The sequence below is a fragment of the Lampetra fluviatilis genome, chromosome 32 (assembly GCF_964198595.1).
Source record: "Lampetra fluviatilis chromosome 32, kcLamFluv1.1, whole genome shotgun sequence".
NCBI lineage: Eukaryota > Metazoa > Chordata > Hyperoartia > Petromyzontiformes > Petromyzontidae > Lampetra > Lampetra fluviatilis.
The window spans coordinates 3,140,014-3,165,485 of record NC_136306.1 but is presented as its reverse complement, the minus strand read 5'-3'; the positions used below and the strand labels follow the sequence as shown (position 1 = coordinate 3,165,485).

The 25,472-nt window shown below is 47.3% G+C and overlaps 1 protein-coding gene across 2 annotated transcripts in view; it reads left to right on the top strand.

Annotated features, from left to right (window-relative positions):
• Positions 1-25,472, top strand: part of HMGA2 (high mobility group AT-hook 2) — a 67,979-nt gene that overhangs the window by 22,412 nt on the left and 20,095 nt on the right. For both annotated transcript variants that reach the window (XM_078871255.1, XM_078871254.1), the window contains exon 5: positions 24,209-24,241. In XM_078871255.1, the coding sequence (XP_078727381.1) occupies positions 24,209-24,241 (33 nt within the window). The remainder of the gene's footprint in view (positions 1-24,208; positions 24,242-25,472) is intronic.

Below are 25,472 nucleotides of genomic sequence, written 5' to 3'. Positions count from 1 at the left end.
CAAACACTGTGTTGCTCTTGTTTTGAGTAACTGTGCCAGGCCAGCCCATGGGATTCGCTACCGATTAGCACGGTTGGCTACGTACGGTGTGAAAGAAGTTCAATGTAATACTAACACTGAATCGGTTTGCTTTACGTCTACGATTCGATTCCCACTGCCACGCAGCGATTGGCCCCATGGTGGGAGGTTCCTGATCTGTACATCTGCAATCGAGCGGGTTGTCCCAAGTATTTTCTTTTGGGGCATTTCCTATAAGTAATGGGCTAGCACTTCTACCTTTTAAATTTTGTATTGGTTTGTTTTTACATTTCACATGTCTCCCTCGGCAAAGCTGCTAAGTATTTGATTTGGCCACCGCCTCGTTAAGGAGAGAGACGTCAAGAAAAACCGCAAATGGCTCCAGGTCACCGACGGCGATGAGCGTCGCCACCCTACAATGCTCCTTTGAGCGTGGACACCCTTGGATTTGTTTTTTTGACGCCGTAGCTATTCTTCCCATTAACCTTTGTAGGCCATTGCTTCAAGATACCGTAAAACAAATAATCTCCACGTGTCAATTGGCCACCACGGTGAACTTGTACAAGAAAAACAAGGGGTTATTAGTAATACAAAACAATAACACAGAGTCGAGAAAGAAGGATCTCCACGCTTTGGCCAGCTGACTTTATTCAGAAAATATGGCGGTTATCCAGAGAGTCTTAAATTCGCCGGAGAGAATCGGATGGGAGGCTGCTGGGTAGGGTTGGGTGGTCTGTGGTGTCAGCCTGAGTGTCGGCGATAGACTTGCAGGAGACGAACTGTAGTGGCCGTATACATGTGTTGTCAACCCAGGCCTCGCGTGCGCAGACATGGGGGAGGTCTCCTTCTGTTTACGTTGTGCCATCTGCTATGACGTGACCATTAAAGATCCCGTGACACCAGTCGCAAGGGGAGACCATTGTGGCCCATATCCCTGCAAGTGAAGTGTTGTATACTACGGCAGAGTGGCGCTGTGTTGAGATTCACTAACCTTCGGAAGGTTGCAGGTTAAAATTCTGTTTGGGGGGGGGGGGGGTGTCGACTGATCCCATCATCCTTATGGACTGGATTAAAATAAGAACTCTACAATGGGCAGTCTCTATGGGGGTTGGGAGGGGGGCTGGCCTCTGCTATGAGATTGTGTAGTTTCCATCACTGACTACAGGGCTGCTGTATATGAATGCCGCACTATAGCATGATAATAAATGTTGATGGTTTATCGCTACTCATTTGTGAGAGAGGCAGAATGTGTCCTCATCACGGTCAATGTACATTTTTCAAGCCAGAAAGCAGCAACCCCCCCCCCCCTACCATGGGGGCTTGACACACTGGCTCTCGGGAGTGGAAGATGGCAGCAGCCTTCACGCGGCCCCACTCTGTTAAGTGCGAAATCACGACGATTGCCATCAACGTGGCGACCGAACATCGATCGTCGATCTCCTGGTCTCCAGAGCAACGGCACGAGCCACGCCAACGGCCCTCTTCAGGGCCAAACAACACGGCAGTTAGGCCTTGGGACAAGGATCCTCAACAACTGAACATTGAGGGACTTGCCCGGGCGAAGTGCGAGTATCTCGCAATCATAATAATAATGACACTGCCCCTCGGCTGAGCTGGAGCTTGGGAAGAGGCGTAAAGGATGAATCGAAAGAGAGGCAGTTCAAGCTTTGCGCAGCCAGAGCACCGTCGAGTGGACCGGTGCGTGTCCGCTCGCCAAAGTTTCAGCTCAAACTAAAACAATTTTTTATTTTACCAGGTAAGGCCCACTGAGCTATACAGCTCTTTCATAAGCGTCATGGCCACAAACGATAGGTCAACGAAGACGTGGCTTGTCGTGTGGACATTTATAGTGGCCAAACACTCCAAAATGCACATTGATTCTAAATGCGGAGGGGAAAACCGGAGGACCCGGAGAGAAACACCGCAAACTCCAAATAATACAACAGGCGTCAGGGTCGTGATCGAACCCACGACCTGCATGGCAGGCAAGTGCCGCCGCTGGTGGTGGCAGCAGCGGCGGCAGAGGGAGGGAATGAGTGGCGAGTGCGGTTTAACGCGGGCGGCCAGCTCGCCTCCTGGCCGGCGCTGAAGAGGCTCGCTGTCCCATCTGGCATGCTCGCGGAGTCCTTTTGGCAAGCGCCGCCGCCACCACGGTTTAAAAATACCCTCGCACTGACTCGAACGGCCCATGCACGCGCCGAGCGCCGCGCTGGTGACTAAGCCGGGGTGAGGGAGGGGGAAGCGGAAATGCGGAGTGTGCCGAGTTTTTAAAAGACGAGTAACGGTGAGCGCGGGGTGAGTCATGGTGGAGTCATCGCGCTGAAAAAAAAAGTAAAAACAAAAAAAATCCTTCCAACGAGCGCTCCCCAAGCCGAGAGCTTCACTCGAGTTCATTGTGGAGTCAGCTGGCTTCATCGCCTCATTATCCACACACATTTTTTTCCGTTTAGGACTTTTAACTCTTCCTTTTTTCTCTCTCTCTCTCTTGAAACCGATAACTTTATCTTTCTGGCTTAAGGTTTCAATATGCAGTCCGTTGATAGGTTTGTAAAGTGCGTGCCTTGCAGTACTTGAGATGGATGATTGCCAGATATATATTTTAGAATAAATTATTACGTAAAAGCATTTTTGTGTGGATGTAATCAATGGTTTTGACCATGTGAGATGTATGATAACTTATACGTAAGCGGCTCACTATTGCCTTGCATTATTCAAATATGTGAAATGAACTTAAGTATGGAAAACCATTTTCATGGAGTTATGTAATGATTTAGGCTATCAATTGCTCTACCAGCTTATTGGTGCAATTATTCAATTAATCGGACAGTGCAAAAATAGTTTGTGGAAAAAAGCTTGCACCTCTTACCATGTGTGCCCCTGGACGGGAAGGTGATGGGCGTGGCTTGGTGGCGTCATCGCTGTCATGCTGGGCGTGGCTCATAGGGGGTTTCCCGCCTTCAGGAGGCAGGGTGTTGGGGTGGCTGCCATTTTAATTGGGCCCGAGTAATTGACCACGAAAAAAGTAGTCGATTCCAAGGTTTTGTTGATTAATCCAATCAATCATTGTATCGTGCCAGGGTTCATGAATCGAATCCTGAAACTGCCCATTCATTTCTGCAGGTAATTTACCAATGCGTGCCATCTGCTCTTAGAAATTGCCCCCGACCATACAAATGTTGGAATTTTGGGCACAGCCTCAGGGTGAGTTCATGGCAATGGGCACCACTGCCTGTGCTTACGCATGGAGCCAGTGACTTGTCATCGCCTTGTTTGGTTGCTGTTGCAGCGTGGGTGCCGTAGACCTTGTCGTGCTATGATTCAGTAGAATAATACTGCTATGGCTCTTTTGAGGTCCTTGCGGAAAGGAAACTTACGAATCCCAATTGGCGCTCAGCCTGGACAAATAAGAGGGCATTTGATTGATATTCATTGCAGACAACAAGACTATATTCTCGTTTTTTTAATTGCAGAGTTAATGCAGTGACCTGAGAAAATATATTTTTTTTATCAAAGCTCCATGGAGAAGTCGAATGTTGTGTCATTGGGGCAGCAAGGAGAACGTCGCCGATCATTGCAACCAATGTTGACTACCTGTAGTGTGCCATGCCGAACCGTGAGAGTGGGTCTTACTCAGTACTCGGTGTTAACTGTAAAGCCCACTGAGCTATGTAGATCTTTTTTTGAAATGACTTGGGTACAAATAATAGCTCAACGAAGTTGCCTATCGTGTGGAATTCTACAACGGTCGAATACTCTAAGCACGTATTCTAGATGTGGAGGGAAAAACTGGAGGACCCAGAGAAAAATCCATGCGACCACAGAGATAACATGCAAACTCCAAATATGCAGGCGTCAGGGTCGGGACTGAACCCACAATGTCCTGCATACTGGGCGAGGGAGATAACATCTCGCCACGGTGGAATGTGTGGCTGGGGACAATATACAAATCTCACTTGTTGTGTCTACAGCCCTTTTTCATACCACAGCTGGATGAACGCCTTCGTGACCAATATTATGAATGATATTGGTCGCGAAAGCCTACGTGTTACACTTGGTCATGTTGGTTGTTTGCAAATACTTCACCATGGATGCTGGTCATTCCCGAGTTAAAGGCGTTTACCAAATAAAAAATCACCAACATATGCTTACCAATAACAAATGACAAAACAGTTATGTGCTTGCTGAATGCTTTTGAGCATATTATGTTATCTGTGGTGAGGTGGGCTCCAACCATGGAAGTGTGGAATTTCCGTAGCTTTTTTGGGTACCAAGTCAGAAGATACTCGACGGAGCGTTGGGCATTTCCATTTGGCAAAATGCACAAGGGTGTCCTTTATTACTGCTCGCCGGGTTTGAGGGGCACATTTATAAAAGGGGCACAATCTCTCCACTCTTTAAGGCTCGTTTAGTTTCGATGGGCACGTTTATAATGTGGGCACCGCTGGCTCGACTCGAATCAATTATTAGCGCAGCTACCACGGCTGCTGGAATGTAGAAAATATGCGCTTGGCAGAAGCAGTTTTGCTCGGCAGAGAGACGTAGAGCCGACGAGCGAGCGGTGCACTTCAGCCCCGCGACGACTACACAGGGCCCTGTCTGTGTTCGCCCGGTGAAGGGGTGCGGGAACGGATTCCTGGAGAAATGAAATCTCTTTACATTATGTGGCGGCGGCGTGGCTTCGCCCCGATGGGAAAAAATGCAAAGGTAATTAAAGGGAATGGAATGCTCTCCCTGTGTTTTTTTTTATGTTGCCTTCCCCGAGTTTGTTTAACGGAATTTCCACCACCATTCCGAGCGGCCCAGTTGGCTCTGCTCGCCAGGTTGTGCTGCGCTAGCGTCTGTGCCGGGCTCTGCGGCTGGGGTTACTGCAGAGGGCTCAGCCGGGGAGTCAGATGTCCCCTTCTTTTGGCACGGGCCGTGATTCCGTTCGGTGGCGGGGCTGTGGGCGGTGGCGGCGGCGGCGGCGGTGGTGGTGGGGGGTACTGTTGGTGGTGCTGAGATGTGGCCTGGCGCGTGCCCAACCATGCCATGGGGCAGTGCCAGAGCTGAGCTGAGCGATGCGCACGCTCACGCACAAACACACACAGCGTGCCTTTAATTCGCGTAACAAGCGTGGAACGTGTCTACACACCAGCCTCTAAAAGAGCTTCTACGCTGGCACTGGAATAGCAACGTGGTGGCAGGAGATGCCAGTACAGACAATGGGTTCCTAACCCCATCTGTATTGATTTTTGAGCCGTGTCTACCTCATTTTGCAATTGTTTTCGTGTGGTGCTGCAGTGTCTTTGGCCGTGCCAACGACGCACTCATTAGGGCAATTACATCATTAAGAACTGCGTTTGTTGGCAGCGGTGTATGAACAAGAACAGCCCTTAATCACTGTCATCATTAGCATGGCCTTATTACAGAAACATTCATAATGACCGAATGTTTTGAACATCGACTCATCTTCCTAGCAGATTGATTTACAATTACAAACTCTTTGAAATTACGTAACGGTCTCCATCTGGACAGAGAACTTATCATGACACCGTTAATTTTCGCAAATCGTTGCTATTTGCCACGTGTCACCTTAGGCAAAGCATCGCGTTGTCATGCAACGTATATGATGGTAAGGCGCTCCCGTAGTCAAATGCATTTTCCTACGGTTCATAGATAGGAGTTCATGGAAATCAAATCCAACGTCAGTTTCCCAGTTACTGAACTGTGGGAACGGCTCCAATCAAGCCCCCACCGTCTTCCAACGCGTGCCGGAGTTTGGGGGGTGGGGGGATCCCCCCCGCCAATACCGTTTCACAAGAATAGGTCGCTGTGTGCCGATGCCGTTGCAGAAATTGTTGAGAAATTACTCGCAATTGCGAAATTACCAAATCGTGCACCTCTCTAAACGTTCGTCGCCCTGTTAATTGGCAGTGACAGCGCTGGGCGCGCGGTGTGAGCGAGCATGGCAAGCGCTACCGGAACAACTCGTTGGCTTCAGTTCTTCATGCTTTGTGCGTACATCAGCACTGGGGAGACAAAGGTGGGCCGGGTGGGTTCCTGACCATATAACCCTCCTTACGCACAATGGCCCGAGATGTTATCTCCCTCGCCTGGTATGTAGGAGGTTATGGGTTCGATCCCGACGATGCCTGTCGTATATTTGGCGGCTAACCCGTCGAGGGTGTCGAACGGTCAACGGCAGGCCGATTCGTCGGCTCGTGGCGTCGCAGCCGGCACTGTCGAATAGCTAAAGGAGGCAGACGTCGATTTAGAACTTTTTATTGCCGTTCCAGAACTCCCGTTGCTCTTCTCGGCGATGCACCGCACGAAAAGAGAGGGGAAGCGCACGAGGCACTTAAAGATATTGCTCTGTCCGTGAAGGACACGTGACGACGCTTCGCGCCTCCCTCCGTTGTTTATTCGTTTCACGTTTCGTTAATGCCTCGCTGCTCAAAACGCTGCCAATGGCCGTAAAAAGATCCTTGTTCTCAGGTGGGTTCCGATTGCAGGAGAGGCATTGCACCTTCATGCAAATGACTGCGTGGAATCAGAATGCCCCCCCCACCTTGACGTGGCCCTGCGTTCACGTCCCCTCATGCGCCACTCAATTATGGCGACGACCGCAATCAACCCCAAACGGTCTCCCGGACCGACGGGATTTCCGATTAAAATGTTCTTCTGGTAAATGATGATTAATATTTCACATCGGTAGCGGTTACCCAGAAGCGCTCGTGGTATTCGCAAATCGGGATTTTTTTTTTGGGAAGTCGAGGGATTTTTATTTTGTTTGGGGACATTTTTCCGTCACGATGGGAGTCTTTACCGGAAAGTGGCGATGGCTGTTCGGGCCCGTTAATTTTGGACGTGAATTTATTTTCAAACAAACTTAAGATGTCGGTCCGTCCGTTCGGTGATCGTCTTTGCTATTCTCGATCGTACACGGCAGCACGTCGACTTGTACAGGCTTGCGTGCTGCTGTAGTTTATGAACAATAAAGGTTTGGGCGTTGCGTCTCCCACTTCGGTGGCGACGACGTTATGTGACGCGCTGGACCCCACACGCCACCCGTCTGCCCTCATGCCGCGTTTGCAGTTTCGATTTCCCAACGCGAATCTGCAGGTACCACCACGGGCTGGCCAGCGGTGTGAAATATACACCGAGTTTACAAAAATTAGTGAAATCCACAATTATAATGTTTTTTGTTAAAAAAATTGCTGTTCAAAAGCAGATAGCTTATGAGGGTTTGGTATTGTCATTGTGAGTAAATATTATTGCTGTAATTTAATGTGAAAATGTGTACAGACCGAGATACATAGGGGGTGAAACAAAAATATAAATTACATGCATTGTAATCCCTCACTTGATATATATATGTCAACACCACTTGTTATATTCTGCGTTAGCAAAGAGAACACATGTTGTATGCACATACAATTGGGGAACTTGTCGAATATTTATGCGCGTGCAGTAGTTTGTTTACAGAGGAAAGCCTTCGGCTGGCTTTCCTGTGGCAGGGTGGCGCAGTGGGAACACTCGTGCTTCGCGGCAAGAAGGGCATGGGTTTGATTCCCGACTCGGACGCCTGTCTGTATAGAGTTTATAATTGGTATTGGTAAAAAATAAATCCCATTGCTGAGAAGTGTATTTGCTGATCACTCAATTGGGATAAAAGGGCGCAACAGTGCAATTACTTTGGCAGGAGCCTCCTGAAATAATAGCCTTGAGAGTCGGTGAGGCTTTCGTGGGGTAAACAAGCGTCATGATAAAAAATAAATAATGAGTGCCAAGACTTTATCAGGAGGGTCCCAATACGTACATTTGGCGAGTTTCTTGAGCATTTTAATCTTCTGGAGGAAACCAGAGTGGCGAGGGGGGGAATGTTTACGATGGGAGAACGCAAAAAAACAACCAGCCGGACAGGTAGGCCGACAAAGCCGCTGGCTACGCACCCACAGCCTTCCGCCGTGCACGCCGCGCCTTTATCTTGGTGCGATCCGCCAACCCCCCCCCGCCCTGCGTTTTTCGTTGGATCTGAGGCCGTGCGCCACCCAAGTCACCCAAGTCCCGGGGCGAGCACGTGGATTTTGTGTTTTGGTGATTCAAAATAAAAACCACGGGGAGTTGTTGCGCAATAGTGCGCGCCGCGCCGCCGATGATGGAGCTCGGCTCTCGAGCAAGCCGGCCAGCCAGCCGCGTGGGTGACAACAACAACAACAAGGAAAAGAAGCAGCAGCGGCGGCGGTGGCGGCGGCGAGGCCCCCGTGTTTTCACCCAGTGCCAAGTGCGCGTGCCCGCGATGTAGGGGTGAGTGAGTCACTCGCGCGAGAAACTCCTGAGCCAAGCACCCCCCCCATAACGTTTGGCTGCCAGCGGTCTATTGAAGAGAGCGGTGGCAGAACGCTGTGATCTCTTGGCCCGTGCCGCGGGCTTGGTGCTCGGCCAGCCCCGAAAGTAAAATCCCAAACAACATCCTCCCTCTCCGTCCGCGTCCAGAGAGATGATTCACTTCCAGCTATTTAACAAGTGCCTCCGAGCCCGTTGCCATGTAATGCACATGGTATTGCTCACGATTCAGCCAAGTTGGCACAGCACGTGTGTGCACGGGAATAGGGGCGGTGGGTTTGGGGCAGGGGGGGGGGAGTCTGTTTATTTTTGTATTGTGTGTGTGTGCGCGCGTGTTTTAAACCCGTGCTCCCCGAGCGGGGAGTGGAGGTGCAGCGGTTGACACGCCTAGCGCGATGTAATCCCAGCGACCTAGGTTTTGATTCCCCCGGGCGGACGCATCGGTGGCCAAGCGGTGTCTGGTCTGAGATTGTCGATAGGGCCTGCAGCAGTTTGACTTGGCGTCTAAAATAATAGGTGCATGGCGCGCGCGCGTGTGAAACTTCAGTACGGCGGAGACGAAGGTGGTCGGGAAGGTTTTTTTCTGGCCACAACACCCTCTCATCCGTGTGCTGTTCTATACTGGGTAGGTGTTTTTTTCGACAGCACTTTTTTCTCCCCCCTTGCCTCCCCCACTCTACGAATACTTAAATGAGGTGGGTTTAGGGGGGGGGCGTTGTTTTTAAACCGCACGGCACGTTCCTTGCTCTGGCTTTGTATAGTCTCGGACCTTGTGGCTCTTTTATGTAATGTTTGTTGATGGTGTGTTCTCAGGCTCCGTGGGAGATATTGTGAAACCTGTTTTGTTGCCGCTGGTGCCAAGTTATATTCGTTCCACGGACGAGAAGGGGTATTTTGGAAGGAGCTGTGGAATAAGTGCAACTGCATTGCTGCTGGCCTTCAGACTGTGGTGCAGTGTAGCGGCCGAGAGAAGGCAGATAGGCGAATGCAACCACACGTGCAAGTTTTCTTTCTCGCGTGCCAACGACACATATCCTCCGTGGGGCAAGTGCCGAAGCGAGCACCTATGAAGGCCGGCACGGCACACGATGGGATCGGTGGCCAGCACCACGCCCGGCCGCCTTTGTCTCCCCAGTGGCGATGTTTACTACACACCGCACCAGGTAATAATTTTCGGCTGAGTCGACCTAGGGGAGGCCCAGGACCAATTCAGATAATCGTCGCTGGTGTTGGCCGTGAGCGGGAATCGAACTCGGGCCGTCAGGTTCTTAGAGCGGCACACTAACCCGCTACACTATAGCTCTCCAATTTCTCGCGTGCACACTCATTTTTACACGCACGCACACGTTAACATGTAAAGCACATGTCTCGTACGTACAGCCGAGTCGGTGGGAAGGTCACGTGTGCTGGGGTAAATAAAGTACCCGTGCTCCCACCTCTTACAAGAGTCTGACCGTTGTGGAAGAGTAGGCCAAATACCCTATTTAGCGGGGCTGGCTAAAGCTCCTCATGGAAGGCTACCGTGTCAATACTTTCGTTGCGCTGAGCCAGAGCGTGCATGGCTGCTCTCTTGCCATATGTACCTGTTGCAAACACAGCTGACTGACGGTATGGTCAGTAATGTTACGAGTTAAAATCCCGGCCAGGGGTTGACTCAGCCCTTTATTTCCAGAGGGTGAAGTCAGTAGTGGTTGTCCTTGAGTGACAGGACCTTGCCATAGAAATGTGGAATTTCCACGACTGTCTGAGGAACGATAGTGAGTCGAATTATTTGCCAAGTGCTACTCTGCTGAACCGTGCACATGTGTCTATACTGTACAACGTACGCAGATACAAATTACATGCGCGTATCTTCATAATAAAAAATTCTACACACAAGAAAGCCAAAATGTGGGTTGAACATTTTTTTTGGGAAACCTGGCAAAACACTTCAGCAATACCTTAAGTTGCTGTCGTGGAGAGATGAGTTGATCATCGGTTCAATTGTCAGTGCAGTCTCAAGCGAGCGGGCTTGTACAACGATAAAACCAGTGCCCGGAGTTTCAAACCAAGAGTTGTACGTGTGGTACAACTCTGTTGTGAGAGGAGCAGATATCCCACTCATTGTTGGGAATTCAATGGCCAGAATTGACTCGCCATTCGTACGATCATCATCATCCTCATCATTATCCCATCATCATCATCATCAGCACCCCATCCATCCCAGGACTTGTAAAACGAACAGCAACTGTTGAGCTAATCTTGTATCTTGCCACGGAAGAATGTGGAATTTTCACCACTGACTCGAGACAATCAATGATGGCAGTTCTGCCCACATCTCGTTTCAGAATGGGAGCACTTTAAACCTGAAACTTTCATTATCTATGGTTCTCTACTGCAATTATTTGTGTGTGTGCGCGCTGTTACGATGTGTGTGTGCGCAGTGCTGTGTGGAGAGATGAGTCGATCATCGGGTCGTTGCGATCGTTCCTAGCAATATCGACATGCATGCAATGTATTTATGAGGCGAAATGTTTAACAATTTATGTATTGAACTATTTAACATTGCCTAGCACCCCCTGCTGGTATTGCATTCGATCGACCACGTCACGTGTGAGATTTATGCGCTCCTTTGACGTGCACTGACATTGTTCTAGCGACCACCTGGCCACAATTGCCAATAATGCCCCTCCTGTGAAGGTTTCCTCACTTCGTCGGCAAGTTTGGATTGCGGTCTGGGATGTTTGTGATCTCGGGTGCCACGGTGGCGAGATGTTAACTACCTCGCCCGGTGTACGGGAGGTCGTGGGCTCGATCCCAACCCGGATGCCTGCGTATTTGGAGTTTGTGTGTTCTCCTCGTGGTCACGTGGATTTTTCTCCGGGTCTTAATTGACATCTGCCACTGTGCCGCCCAAGCTGGCTAGTGGAGTGAGATACATTTTGCGAATCGGGCTTCTTTGTGATGAAAAGTATAAGAAAGTGAGTGACCATAATCAACCATTGAGGAGAGAAAGCCCCACTTCGTATTTTTGGTCTACCGCCGAGTGTTGCCGATCACACACACACAGAGTAGCGAAGGCACAGGGGTGCAACTCTGTAGGCGTTGCCAGTACCTGCAAATCCAGGTGGCAGCACAGCAAGTAGAGTTTCGCTTGTTGACCGGTCTACGTGTGGATTTTGTCCGGGTACAGTGGAAGCTGAGCACACCTACTATGAGCACAGTTCTGTATAAGCAACACATGCTTACATTGCACTGTTCGGGAGAGAGGGGGGGTGGGCAAAGAACAGCCGCTGATACAAGCACACTTCGGATATAAGCACAGCTGGCCTTTTTGCCAGAGGAGCATGCTTATTTCCCGCGTCAACTGTGCACTGCTTTCTTTCCACATGCAAACACACCGAAAGAGTAATTGGTCATACATTTACAAATTTATTTTGGAACTCAGTCCGGCTTTCCTTGGTTCGTGTTAAAGTATTATTAAAATGCGGTGAGGTGTGCATGCGCCCACGCTAATGTACCCCCCCCCCTCCTACCCACAGTATTTTGTGTGAGCGTGTAAATATTGTTTTCAAAAGGATATATTTTTAGTTAAAACTGTTCAGATTTTATTGAAGAGTGAAGACTAATCAACAAGCCTTCCATTCTTTTGTGAGGAACGCATTTGTTTACATTCTTAGGTGAACTTGAGCTGGGCACGTCGTTCATGTGCGAAAGGTACAGCCCTGGGAGAGGTTTGATTTCGATCCGCTCGCGGCTCAAAGAAAACAGCCAAACGCGCACGCGTCGGAACGGTCCGCAAATATCGAGGACGTTGCAGAAAAAAATAGAAAAACCCGTCGTTGCTGCATTTCGGTGGAAGTGATCGCGCAAGCGTCAATTGTTATTCCTCTATCTGAAGGGAACGTGACCTCGGTGGCCGACTGCTACCGCTGTCAGCATTGGGGTTTCCGCCCCAAGGCCTCTTGTGTCGTGTGCAGAAAGCCTAACATGGGGTCCGAAGCACGCCACACGCCCAATCGCCGTCGTCTCTAAAGCATAATCAACAGTTTGTCATCCTCAGGATAGACCGGCCCTGTCATGGGCACGTGGAGTTTACACCTGTCACAGGCACTGATTGAGAAAGTTGAGTTCTGCCCTTATAACCTGTTTGATCGGTAAGACACTTGGACATTTTGATGGAATACATCGATTTTGGCGTGACTTTCTTTGAAGCTAAACTTGGTTGTCTTTAGGAGGTACATTGCCCAGACATGAATATGGAATATCCATTGCTAGCTAATAACCAATGTTGAACACGTGCGCACCGATCAGTGTGCATCAGCGTAAGCGAACGTTCTGATGTGTTTGACTTTAGTGTTTACACTTAAAAGATAAACCAGCCGTACGAATTTTTATGTCTGCCAAACCCAATTTAAAACAAAAATCGAAACTTACTACAACAAAAAGAATGCGCCGAGAGAACATAAGGAATAAGACAAGCTGTTTGCTTTATTGCATGTATATTTTTAAAGTTTCAATCTGTTACAGATGACATCAAGTACGTTTTTTTTCTCCCCAAGACACCGACATTCGGCTGCTTCACTTTGCATTATAGTCGCTTGTCGAAATATAAAAAAGGAAATATCTCTCCTGTGCCCTTTCGACCCTCCTTCCCTTTGCAGTGTGCGCTGCGTGGAATTTGGTGGGACCAGACCTCCTGAGGTCATATCGACTTGGGACGTTTAAAGGGGGGCGCTTATTTTTTGTTGTTGTTAGTTTGTTTATAATTCCCCCCCCCCTCCCTCTGCCCCCCCCTCCCCGCGTCTTATCTCGATCCTCGTTGCCTCTCCGTTCATTCGGTTGCGGCGTTCGTCTGCCGTGGAGACCACCCCCGGATTGACATCATCACGTGGAAATCTATAGCAGCCAAATAGTCTAAACGCACGTAGATTCAAAATTTCGGAGGGAAAAACCGGAGGACCCGGATCAAAATTCACATGACCACGGAGACACAAGCAAACTCTAAATATACAGCGTCGGGACAAAAACCCACGACCTCCTGTATACCAGGTGAGGTAGTTAACATCTCGCCACCATGAGCCCTGGGGTGTGGCACTCGTCTGTGTTTATTGGCCCTCGGTCCCAGGATGGGCCAATTTATTCGCAGGATGAGCACTATTCACTTTTCACAAAGCAGTACTCACTTTATTCACCCCGGCAGGGATGACAGTCTGAGAGTCCACTTCCGACAGGGATTTGAACTCCTCACCTCTGAGTCAAGGTCCTCTACTAACCACAGTGCTGCTACCTGGGCAAATTACATTATTGTCACAAGTATTTATAAAATACTTCTCACATGACAGATTTAGAAATGTGTATCACATGCATAATTATTATTACTATTGTATCTACCAAAATTACCTAAAGTTACTTTGAGAGATAAATATAAAACAAACAACCCCCAGATCTATGGACATCAAACTTCAGTTGTTGAGTTTAACGGACAGAATTTGATTAACCTCTTGGGAAAAAACGTGGATCTTCAAATGGTTCAGAATGTTGTACGAGGGCGGCGCAAATGAACTCCACTTGGCAAAGCAACGTGGCCCACGTGGAATGCTTGTCCTTATACGGTCGGGCACGTTAGGGTTCATGGGTCACCCGCAGGAAATATGACCCCCATGGTGCGGCGGGTTCAGAACCGTTGGGGGGGGGGGGGGGTGGGGGCCTTGCCGTTGGCGGGGGAGTGCGGAGCGGCGCACCGTAGAATTGTGGGTGTCGTTGAACTCCCATTTGACCAACGGATGAAATAAACCTATCGAGAGATGCGGGACAGCATTAACTTCTTTTGCGAGGATGACCTGAGAATACAGGCCGCCCTGTAAATGGGTCACCCTCTATAGCCAATACTGAGTGGTTAAATTGTATATCCCTCACTAACAATAACATGGAGGATATATAGAGGAAATAAATGTTCATTTCGCATATTCTATGTCTCCCAACAATCTCAATCCACTTGTGGAGAGGGCTTGTACCTTTACACTATGGTGGGGGGGGGAGGCATTCCTGAGCCTCGGGGAACGCATATGTCAGCAGTGGTGAACATTGATGACCAAGAGTGATGGGTCCCAATGAGGACAACACCAATTTACAGTTGTCTTTGTTGTACTGCAGTGTGTTGGTGGTTTTGCCACATTTTCTCACCTGCTGAGATGTTGGCCTAAATGGTCACACACACGTGTGCAGTTCTTTAGAGCTGGTGGTCTGCGTGAGGCCGAGGTCTTTGGTACGCAGATCGCACGGTTGTGTGTTGTTAACTCTGTTTGCTTTGCGGCCTGCACTAAGTTTTCTGTTGTGGAGTTTTTTTCGCAATTTGCTGATTTTAATTCCTTAAACTGTTGGTAAAAATAACAATGTTTTATCTAAAACACAGCAAGAAAAATCAAGAACCCTTTGTCGATACAGTGCTGGATGAAGATCTCCCCACACTTGCTGGCTATGGGAGTTGTTTTGCCATAATTCACCACGCTGGTGAATGCGGCGTGGTGGTCTGGTTCAAATATCACTCTCCACTGAGGTTAACTTGTGGGCAGGAATCAAACCGGGTCGTCGGGTTTACACCAAAGCACACTACCCGCCCATGCTTTATATTAATGATGTTATAAACGTAATGTGTAAAAAGTTGTGAACATTCAGATACTTGAATGTGTAAACACGAGGCCTGCCTACATATGGTACATATGGAATAGATACACATACGACTCGCCGCGAGTGATGGGATACTGATACCTCGTCGCATGCCCTGCATTATTGATGGTCTATCTCATCACCGCTTATGTTACCACTGCAGCGTTTACTCTCATACGCTCCTCACTCTGCAGCTAATGAATCTCATTCTCCCGAGGCCATCGGAGGCTCATTCAACCCACTCTGCTCCGACATCCCCATTCATGCCGCGTGGCTGTTGGCACACCCGCTACCCGGCCACCTTGCGGCGTGGGGAATGGCCGTTGACATCTCCATTCACTCGGCTAAATATTCTGTGGGATGTTACCAGGCATTACAGTATTTGGCTGCCATACAGGAGGTCTTGTATATTTGGAGTTTGCACGTTCTCCCCGTGGTCGCGTGGATTTGCTCCCACCACATATGTGGCTGGTTTGAAGTTCCACGTGATAATATTTGCCACACCTCCAACATACATACACGTCGTTGAGCTATCATTGGAGGCCAGTTCGCCACTGAAAACAAGTTATATAGCTCAGTGGGCCTTACCTGTTAACATTCAAATAGGTTAATAAAGTATATTTAGGATGCGTTCCTGATTTTTTAATTATTCCGAAACAAAACAGTTTCGAAATAATCTGAACAATATTTTCATGTCGCTTCAATGAAGTAACGTCGTGCTTAAACTATACGCATCATATTGTGCACGTATGGATCACTTATTTACAATTCGTAAACATTGCATCAAAATGATTGGCTAATGGAGAGAACTAAACTACACACTGGAAAAACAAAGAGAAACAACACAAGTGAGTGGTTAGAACGTGACAAAAGTAGCTTCCCTGCTCTGAATTTGACGACCTATGCTGGTCCAGCTCACCGACGTGCACTCCGCTTGCACTGCGCCGTTGTTCAGCACAGTGTCCCGACGTTTCGCTTCCAGAAGGAGCTCGCAGCACGTGAAAGCGATAATGTCGGACGCCATGCCGAACGTCACGCCACGTGGTGCCGGAGAGCGACACACCCGAGTCGTTTTGAAGCTGCTTTCTCAAACTTAACTTCCACACCTCCTTACCACTCAATTTTGGGGGTGCAGATGAAGCATGCGGTTTGTTCTGTAGGTCCTTTTGTTTAGCCATCTTAACAGCCGGAAGGCGACGTTGCTTAAATATTTATTTACACGGTGGCACCAGTTGTCTTCGGGGTTTAGTTACTCTTCTTTCAAAAACACAGAATTGATTATTAACTCTCTGAACAAGTGCCTTTGTGCTCTTAAAAGCATTATTTAACTAAATCACATTTCCCCCCTGTTCCTGTCTGCTTAAGTCGGCAGTCATGCAGCTTAATTGAGAGAATCCTTGGGTTGTGACTGATTGTGTTCTCACAAACTCTTTGACAATCTGCATAATCCTCGTGAAACTGGGGACCAACACCCACAACTCCCTCCGCCAACCCTCGGGGAAGAATAAGAATCTTAATTTTTATCCCGGAGAATATAATTTTTATTTTACCAGGTAAGGCCCACTCTGAGCTAGATAGCTCTCTTTCAGAAGTGGCCTGGCCACAAATGATAGCTCGGCAAAGTGGCTCATCGCGTGTACATTTATAGCAGCCAAATACGGGGAGAGAGACATGCAAACTCCAAATATTCAGGCGTCATGGTTGGGATCGAACTCACGACCTCCTGTATACCAGGCGAGGTAGTTAACATCTCGCCACCATAAAGCCCTTACGGTCCATGAAGTTATTTTTCACAGATGTCCAGGAGGGGCGATTTCCCCCCCCCAGAATTCTCTCACAACATCTTGAAAGCAGTTAGCAAACTGCACTTGTGAAATTAGTTACACGTCGGCAATGTGTGAGCATTGTCTTGAACCAGTCTGCCCCCCCACCCACTCAACCACCACCTCCCTCTAATTAGCAATTACCAGAGTGGTGAAGTATAGTCAGACGACCCCCATGACCGACACCCATGGGAGTCCTTCATCCAGCATCGTATTTACAAAAGGTTGTAAATATTCTTAAATAATGTACTATTTTTGCCGTGTATATTTCACTGTAAAAATACCAATCAGAAATAATATAGTGTATTATGGGTCCTGTGGTGGTGAGATGTTAACTCCCTTGCCCGGTATGCAGGAGGCATGGGTTTGATCCCAACCCTTGATGCCTGCGTGTTCTCCCCGTGGTTGCATGGGTTTTTTCTCCGGGTCCTTTGGTTTTCCCCTCCACATTTAGAAACACGTGTCTTGAGTATTTGGTTGCTACGAAAAAGAGATTTCAAGCTCAGTGGATCTTACCTCGTAAAATAGAAATAGTTTAGTTTTAGGTATTTTGCCCTCTTGCGAACAATCACATTTGCTTACTTATGATTTACATTTCAACTCTTTTAGGCTCATGGTTTTATTTGTGGTGAGGTGTTCGATTTATATAACATTTTGAGTTCAAATCCCTATCAGGGTTCACCCAGCCTATCATCTCTCTGGATTTACTAAAATGAGTAACGCTTTGTGGGAAGTCGACAGTGGGGAGTCCAAACCAAAGACTGAGATACAGAGCCAATGTATTCACGATATTCAATCGCCTGCTGTGAAGTAAGGGTGCGCATTAGAAATCCATGTGGAATTCCAAACAATGGATCACCTGGTATCCACCGCAGTTCTATATTATCATTATCAATAAACGAAAGTAAAGTGGTGTCGGCACACTGACTTTGTAATACACAGCAGTCTGTGTAAGCATTGTTTTACCCAAACTATGCATAGTGGCACTTAACTGCTTAGAGTGAAACGGATTGGAAAGGGGAACACTGCTGTTCGGCCTTACACGCTTGTGATGACAACTTTAACACACGGTGCACACACGGAAGGAAATGGATATATCGGTTGTAGAGTTAAAAAAAATGAATTAAGAGCTAACTCTGTTGAAATACACGAGGGCCCTTTGAAGTTAAGGGAGTGATTCATGTGCTCATCGAAGTGCAGTTGTTGAGGATATTCTTTCGAGAGACTGCCAAGTTTATGATAAAAAGAAATGGGTGCAAATGCATTTTCTTACCGCCTCTAAACAATGATCTTCACAAAGTAAGATCGGAGAAAATGAACGGTAAACTACGGAGTGTTGGTTAACAATCTCTCGTGGTTTCTTCTCTCTCGAAATTATACATTCCGTCAGAAACGTGGTCCACACAAACACCACGATGGCCTGCTGTTGATAACACCACACGGTCTTTTACATCCACACAATGGCAGATGGCTCACTTAGGTAATCCCCTGCCCAAATTACATGGGCAGCTGTGGAAACCAAACTGCCAACAGTGCAAACTGTCACACTCTGCACACGCGTGTGCTGAGTGTATGTTTCATGATAAACTATTAAACTATATTTGATTTTAGCAGGTAAGGCCCACTGAGCTATACAACTATTTTTCAGAAACGACCTGGCTATCTCAAATGATAGCTACATTAAGTGCCGTATCACGTGGACCTTAATAACAGCCAAATACTCCAAATTTATAAATGTGGAGGGAAAGCCCGGAGGAACCGGTGAAAAATCCACACGACCATGGGGAGAACATGCAAACTCCAAATATGCAGGCATCAGGGTCAGGATCGAACCCACGACCTCCTGCATACCATGCCACCGTGGGGCGAGATGATAAACTGGACATCCCATTGTTAATCCACTGTTGGGTGAGAGCCTCCCCATGCTTGTGGGTTGTTGGACTGTACTTCACCACGCTGGTGGTGAAGTATGGTCACACGCAGCTGATGTTAGCCGTGGCCTGGATTCTTACTCGGATCGCCGGGTTCAGAGCGTGGTGCGCTAACCAGCCACTATTCCACCGCTCCCTGTCATCACATCTTTGTGCAAACTCTTTATTGGGTATAACACAATTTTCCACACCTTTTAGATAGTACATTTACATTAAATATTGACAAATTGGTAAAACTTTGCTTTGAGCAAGTCAATAAACTGCACTTAAATTTTTTATTTTCAATAATTTATCAATTAATTTATAATGTGTCGTCTGACCATTTGAAATTACGAAACAGTTAAACATCATTTAATATTAATGACATCGAATGTGTATCTCATCAGAAGGTAAGATTATTTATTTTAACAAAATTAGAATGGACGCCTCAACATTATTCACGGAGCCTTTTAGAAGTTTAATCTTTAATGAGGTGACACAATATTAGCAGATAACTTAGGTTAAGTTTGTCCACTGCTACTGGCAAATGGAGGAGTTTGTGATATCTTATTGTCGAAACGTCGTCGGCATCACATTCATTTGATAGATTATAGATTTTACAAAAATTCCCTTTAACTATTTAAGGACCAGACATGCATAATCGTGCGAATGTGGTCATCACTCGCGTGCGCACGAGGCTCTCAACTGGACATTGAGACATTGCGGGAGGAGCCTGCGACAGACGATGCTGCCGGGCTGTCGGCACGGTTGGCACGCTGTGGAGAAGGTCACTGCACGGCAGTTGAGACAATGGGGATATGCTTCTTGAATGATTCCTCTCACCTCGTGCAAGATGTCTCACCAGCATGGAAGAGCAGGCCGAATACCACTTTAGAGAGGGGTTCTCTAGAGCTCCCTCAATGGGACACCCTTTCATCAGCAGTGGGCGTGAGCAAGCGATTTTTCAAGACTGCACATTTACCGTTTTACATTTTTACCTACGCAAAATTAAAAATATCTATTTTTTTACAAATTTATTTTGCATGTAAACGGAGACTCGGGAGTGTCTGGAGAAACACTTCGCATACGAGGAGATAACATTGTCTCTTTGACATAAATGGCTTTTAAAAAGTCAAACGATCTCGCCGTTCAAGCGGAACGGTGGGCGGTGATGATCTCTTCTGAAAATCCTGGCTGAGCCAGAGGTGGAAATTTATTCCCGTCGTGGGTTGCCAGTGTCTTTCATAGACAACCTCTGGTGACCTCTCACAAAGTCGTAATTAGTTTATTGACCCCAGAAGGATGATGGGGCTGAGTTCACCCCCAAGCCGGGATTTGATTTCACAACTCTGAGCAAAGCCCTCTTGCCACACAGTGCCACCCGGACGGGATGAGCACCATAGAGACATTAAGGCAACATTTAAACAAAACCACACACAATCTTGTCCTTTGAAGCATCACAAACTTATCCCTGGGATCGCAGAGAGCCGAATTAGTGTTTGGAGCAGGGGGCGTGCGATTGTGCCCAGATTGACTGGTCGGTCAGTCGGCGCGCAGGAGAATGCACGGAGGGGTGGTGCGTGGGGGGCGGAATGCGCCCGGGTTTGGGGAGGTTTTTTTTACCTACGGCGGCGTTGGTGCAGCAAGAATGATGCCCGGTTTTTTGGTTGTGGGGGTTGGAGTGCACAGTTTTCTAAGTTTTTGGAATGTTCTTTGGTTGCCGTCACTGAATGCTTGAGTAGATATGGCTGAATGGCCGGGGAAGGGGGGGGGGCCTTTCGCAGGCAGGGGGTGGAGCAGCTCGATAAACAATGGATGCGATTTTGCGGGCTGCCGATCACAGTTGGGGGGTGGCGTGGGGGGGGGGGTCCCAACATTGGAGAAAGGGAGGGAGGGGCCCCCCCTTCCCCTTTCTCTCAAGGCAACTGCCATCTACAGGGGTGGCCTAAACGACTTCCCAGGCCTCCATGCTCGCACTCATCCCCCCCACCCACCCACCCACCCCCCAAGCAAAACCATAGCCCCCACAAGGATCCCCACCCCACCGAGGAAAAAAAACCTCTAATCCATTACTGCCAGGGTGTCGAGTAAATTCCTCAATTCCTTAATACTTGCAATGTTCTTTGGCGCTTTGCCAAGTTGTACTTTCGTTTAAAAATGATGGTGGGTTCTTTGAAACAAAAAAAAGTCGAGGGAGGTGGGGAAAGAAAATAAAAAAATAGATTTTTTAAGGTTCTCAAGTCGGTAAATTGTAGGTCGAAACCAGAAGGTAAATACACACGTAGGCTGGATAAATTATCAAGAGAGATGTTAATTGTTTTGCCGGGGGTGGGGGGGGGGCGTTTTTGTTGTCGTATTCTTGAAATAATGGATGGAAAAATCAAACGTGGAGTTGCTTTGTTACACTTGCCTTGTAGTTGGCACACGTCAGCCACCACAGTTGCATAGTTCGTACCATGAAATGTGTTTTTTTGCATGATGGAATCACACGGTTTATTTATCTTTTCAAATTTAATTACGAGCTCGCATTTTGGTGCAAATTAGATGAAAATTCCAGTTTGGTAAACTTGGTACGGCAGCACTAAAACTTAAGAGCTATCCACTGGGATGATTCTAATAATGTTAACAATAAATCAAAGTATATGAATGCACAACTCTGGAATAAATCTTGACTTAAAGCTTTCGTGACTGCAGGAATCCATATTCTTTGGGTCTTTCGGTAAAGTCACGTAGATAGGTTCAAAGAAAATACGTTTTTTTTGTTATTTATTTGTTATTTTCTTTGAACTCTGGAATACTTGAAAATTTAAGTTGAATATGCATTTTTAGCAAATAACAATGGATATCATACGCATATGCAGTGGACGTTTGATGCTGTGTCGGTGTAGCGTGAGGCTCTTTCTATTTCGTGATAATTACGAATGTACCCGTACCATTTTAAGTTATGGCGTTCATTATTTTTACTTGCAGTTTTGCCACGGCAGGTGATTTTGCGTTTCTTCGTTTTAATAATGCTGAGTTCTTGAATTGTTGAAATGTTCTCTTGTGCCATTCCTGTACACACCCATTCTCACCCTCGAGATAGAGCCGCGCTATCTCAAATGGCCTTTCTCCCGGGACATCGCACAAATAAAGAATACAATTAATATGAAAAATAAGAATAGGTTTTACCCTTTCTGGCAATGCAACAGGTGTTAAGATGTTCAAACACTAAATAGAAACCTTTTGCAAGGTGGCAAAAAGCTCCCATGATATAGCCGCTCACCCGGAACGATAAATGCTATGATACGTGCATTGTCTTTGTGCTGTTCAAACTTTGTCGTTCTCTGGTCTGACACTCGTGAGATTAGGCCAATCAGTTTCAAAGAAAATGCCATATCTTATATCAGAGGATGCTTGTTTGCATCTTCACCACAAGTACGTTTGGTGTATGCAGACTTGATTCCTTGCAAAAGGTGTCTATTTTGGTGTTTGAACATCTTGACATCTGTTGTATTGCCAGAAAGGGTAAAACATATTCTTATTTTTTATACTTTGATACAGGCAAAAAGGTCCCATGATACAATAATTCACGGTTGCTTGCCCGTCACTTCAATCTCTTGACACACAAGCGACGTTGGCTGGAGTTGAAGCCTCAAATTGGCCTCCTACTTCTAGCATCATCACCAAGACGCTCACCATGAAATGATTGCAGTCTGCTGAGGGCAAAGCTGCAGCCCTGCAATTTCTCGCTCACGCCACTGCTGGTGGAGGGGCCTCAACTCGGGGGAGTTCGAGAGAGCCCCCTTAGAGTGGTATTTGACTTACTACTCCACACTGCAGTTATTAGGGGCGCCATGGTGGCGAAATGTTAACTTCCTCGCCTATCGTATGCAGGATAATTGTTTTTTTACCCGTTTATCTGGCAACAAAACTGACACTTTTTTTTTTACAAGGAGTCATGTTTGCATTGACCACAATACCTGCGGTCGGAATGCAAACAAAAAACACAACTCTGATAATGTATGCACTGTCCTTGAAATTGATTGGTCCACACCCGAGACAGCTTTTCTTAGAGCCTAGTCTCACATGGTGTTGGACCAGATGACGCCAAAAGGCGTGTCAGTTTTGTTGCCAGATAAAATGGTAAAAAAACAATTATCATTTTGCTACTGGCAAAGGAGGTTCCAATGGTGGTAGTATGCAGGAGGCCGTGGGTTCGATCCCGACCATGACACCTGAATATTTGGAGTGTGCATGTTCTCCCTGTGGTTGTGTGGATTTTTTTCCGGGTCTTCCAGTTTTTCCGTCCACATTTAGAATCAACCATGCGTTCAGAGTATTTAGCTGCTATAAATGTCCACGTGACAAGCCACTTCATTGATCTATCATTTGTGGCCAGATCACTTCTGAAAAAAGGCTATATTGCTAAGTGGGCCTTACCTGGTAAAATACAAATAGTTAATTTTTCCAATTTCTAAAAGTTTCCACCATTTGTAGAGTACTCACCATAGTTTAATGTCATTTTTAGATACATCACATTTCCCCCCCTGTTGAGACAAAGCAACGGATCACAAATGTAACATTTGAAACTGCAACCTTGTCGCATGCCGGCTACTTCGACCAACGTTTTGCACAGCAAGTGAGACTTTGACCTCAGTACGTTTATCACCTACAGCAAGTGGGTTACATGCCTCTCTGCCTTGTACGTGTTGCCTGAGAACAACTCAAAGCAGGAATCCTCCTGAAAATTACACTTTTAAATCGACAGAAGAAAAGCAACACATTTCTTTTTAATTAAACGCCCTCTCTTTACTCGGGTGAATCGTGTGCACAATCGCGGCGCCTCGCGCGAGGTGTGGAACGAGTAGCGAATGGCGATGCGTGGCCTGCACGAGTGCTGCGGACTGTGCCCGTTACCCAGCGTGCTTTGGAGCGCGCGTACGGTCCACCATGTGCGATTACGCGGGCGTGTGCGGTGGCCCATTATAGGGGCAGCACAGCATGTAGGTTGCCGGCCCGTTTCCGTCTGGAAGTTTGAGCCCCATCCCCTACGCAGACACCTGTGTCTGAGTACTTGGAGGAATGAGAAGCAGAAGGCAAGGGGAAGGCACCGAGCGGATTTGACTCTGTGCCTGCTGGGTGTGCGCGTCGGCGGGCGCGCGCCCTTTGAGTTGAGCGGGTGCCTCGTTGACTCCATGACTCCACCCTGGCCCGGCCTGCGTGCGTCCTCGCGTGCGTGCCAGGGAGAGGAGTTGCCGTTTCCACGACGGCCCTTGCCAGACAGCGCGACAACACACGATGCGCCATGAGCAATTGCTCACGTGCCGAATGAGTCTCGAAACTTGACTAACTTTTTCCTTTTTGTTTTTTTTTCTGTTTTCCTTACCCCACTACCCTTCCACCAACCTCTCATTCCCATTTCCCCCCACCCCCCAAAACACTCACCCCCCACCCCTACAATCCCCCCCCACCCCATGCCCATCACAAATTCTTCCTGTGCAGCCACAGCAAGCCGAACAACAAAGAGGCCCGAAGGTAAGACCGGTCATTTATATATTTTTTAATATCTTTACCCGACTCCTTCCCCACCGCTCCTCCTCTACCACCTTTCTCTTACCCCTTGCAGGAGCACAGCCAACACACACAGCTTGTGTTCACCGAGTCTCAGGCATTTACACATCGCCAAATGCCACACGAAACCTCCACTACGACCGCTACAAAAACAAGGACCTAATTTTCAGTAAAAGAATGCAAACTCTAAAATGCACCTTCGACAACACGAAATAGCTCCACTTTTTGTTCTCCCTAAATACCTTCGATGGATAACTGTTGGGAGGGGGCAGCTATACACACAGTCCCTTCCTTCCCCGTGCTCTGTACATCCCCTTTTTTACATGGAAATATTTTTTTACTCCAATGCACATGCGACTTCCTTCCCAAGTACAGTATTGATCTACCGCTCGTGTTTTGTCACAAGTCCATGCTCCCGTTAGCAATTGGGCAGTGATCGTCACTTGAGGCAGTGGGGAAAATGCCACATTTCAATAACAGGAGCCAGTCTTCCCATAGGCAGGCTGAATTTATGGAATCTGTGTGTAATTGTACTGTATTGTGCATTATACAAAGATCCTCCATGTAGCCTTAACAGATGAAGCATGGTTGACTACGTATGGTGCAAAAGACGTTCAACATACATACTGTTGGGGCAAGTGCTGTTAGCGAGCACTTATGAAGGCCGGTGTGACACGCGAGTTGGTGGGTGGCCAGCACCACGCCCCGGCCGCTTTTGTCTCCCCATTGAGACTCAATGAGGCTTTCCTGGACAAATAGTGGGCATTATTACTATAATACATTTTCCTGGCGCATTAAATTATTGTTGTAAATATTTAACGGTTATGTCGAAATGCATAATTTGGGCTTTGTTAAATCGTCAAATGCGGTACATGGTGAGCTTTGTGAATGATCTTATCAAAGAGTTTGTATATAAATATGCATTGAAAATGTAAACAAACTGCTTTAATCTCATGTAAGGATTTTTTTGTGGCATTGGAAGTTGTGCAAAATCATAACTTCACAAAAAAACTCAACATTCTTCTTTAACATTGCCCTAGAGAGGCACTATTATGGATGCATTACGAGTTTGAACACAGAATTGAAACTAATTTAGTCACGTTCTGCTCGCATCACTGTGATGCATTCAAAAGGCACGGCAGTCACACTGTGCAGTAACGTCGCTCGAGTGCTCCTGAAAATCACTTTAAGTATT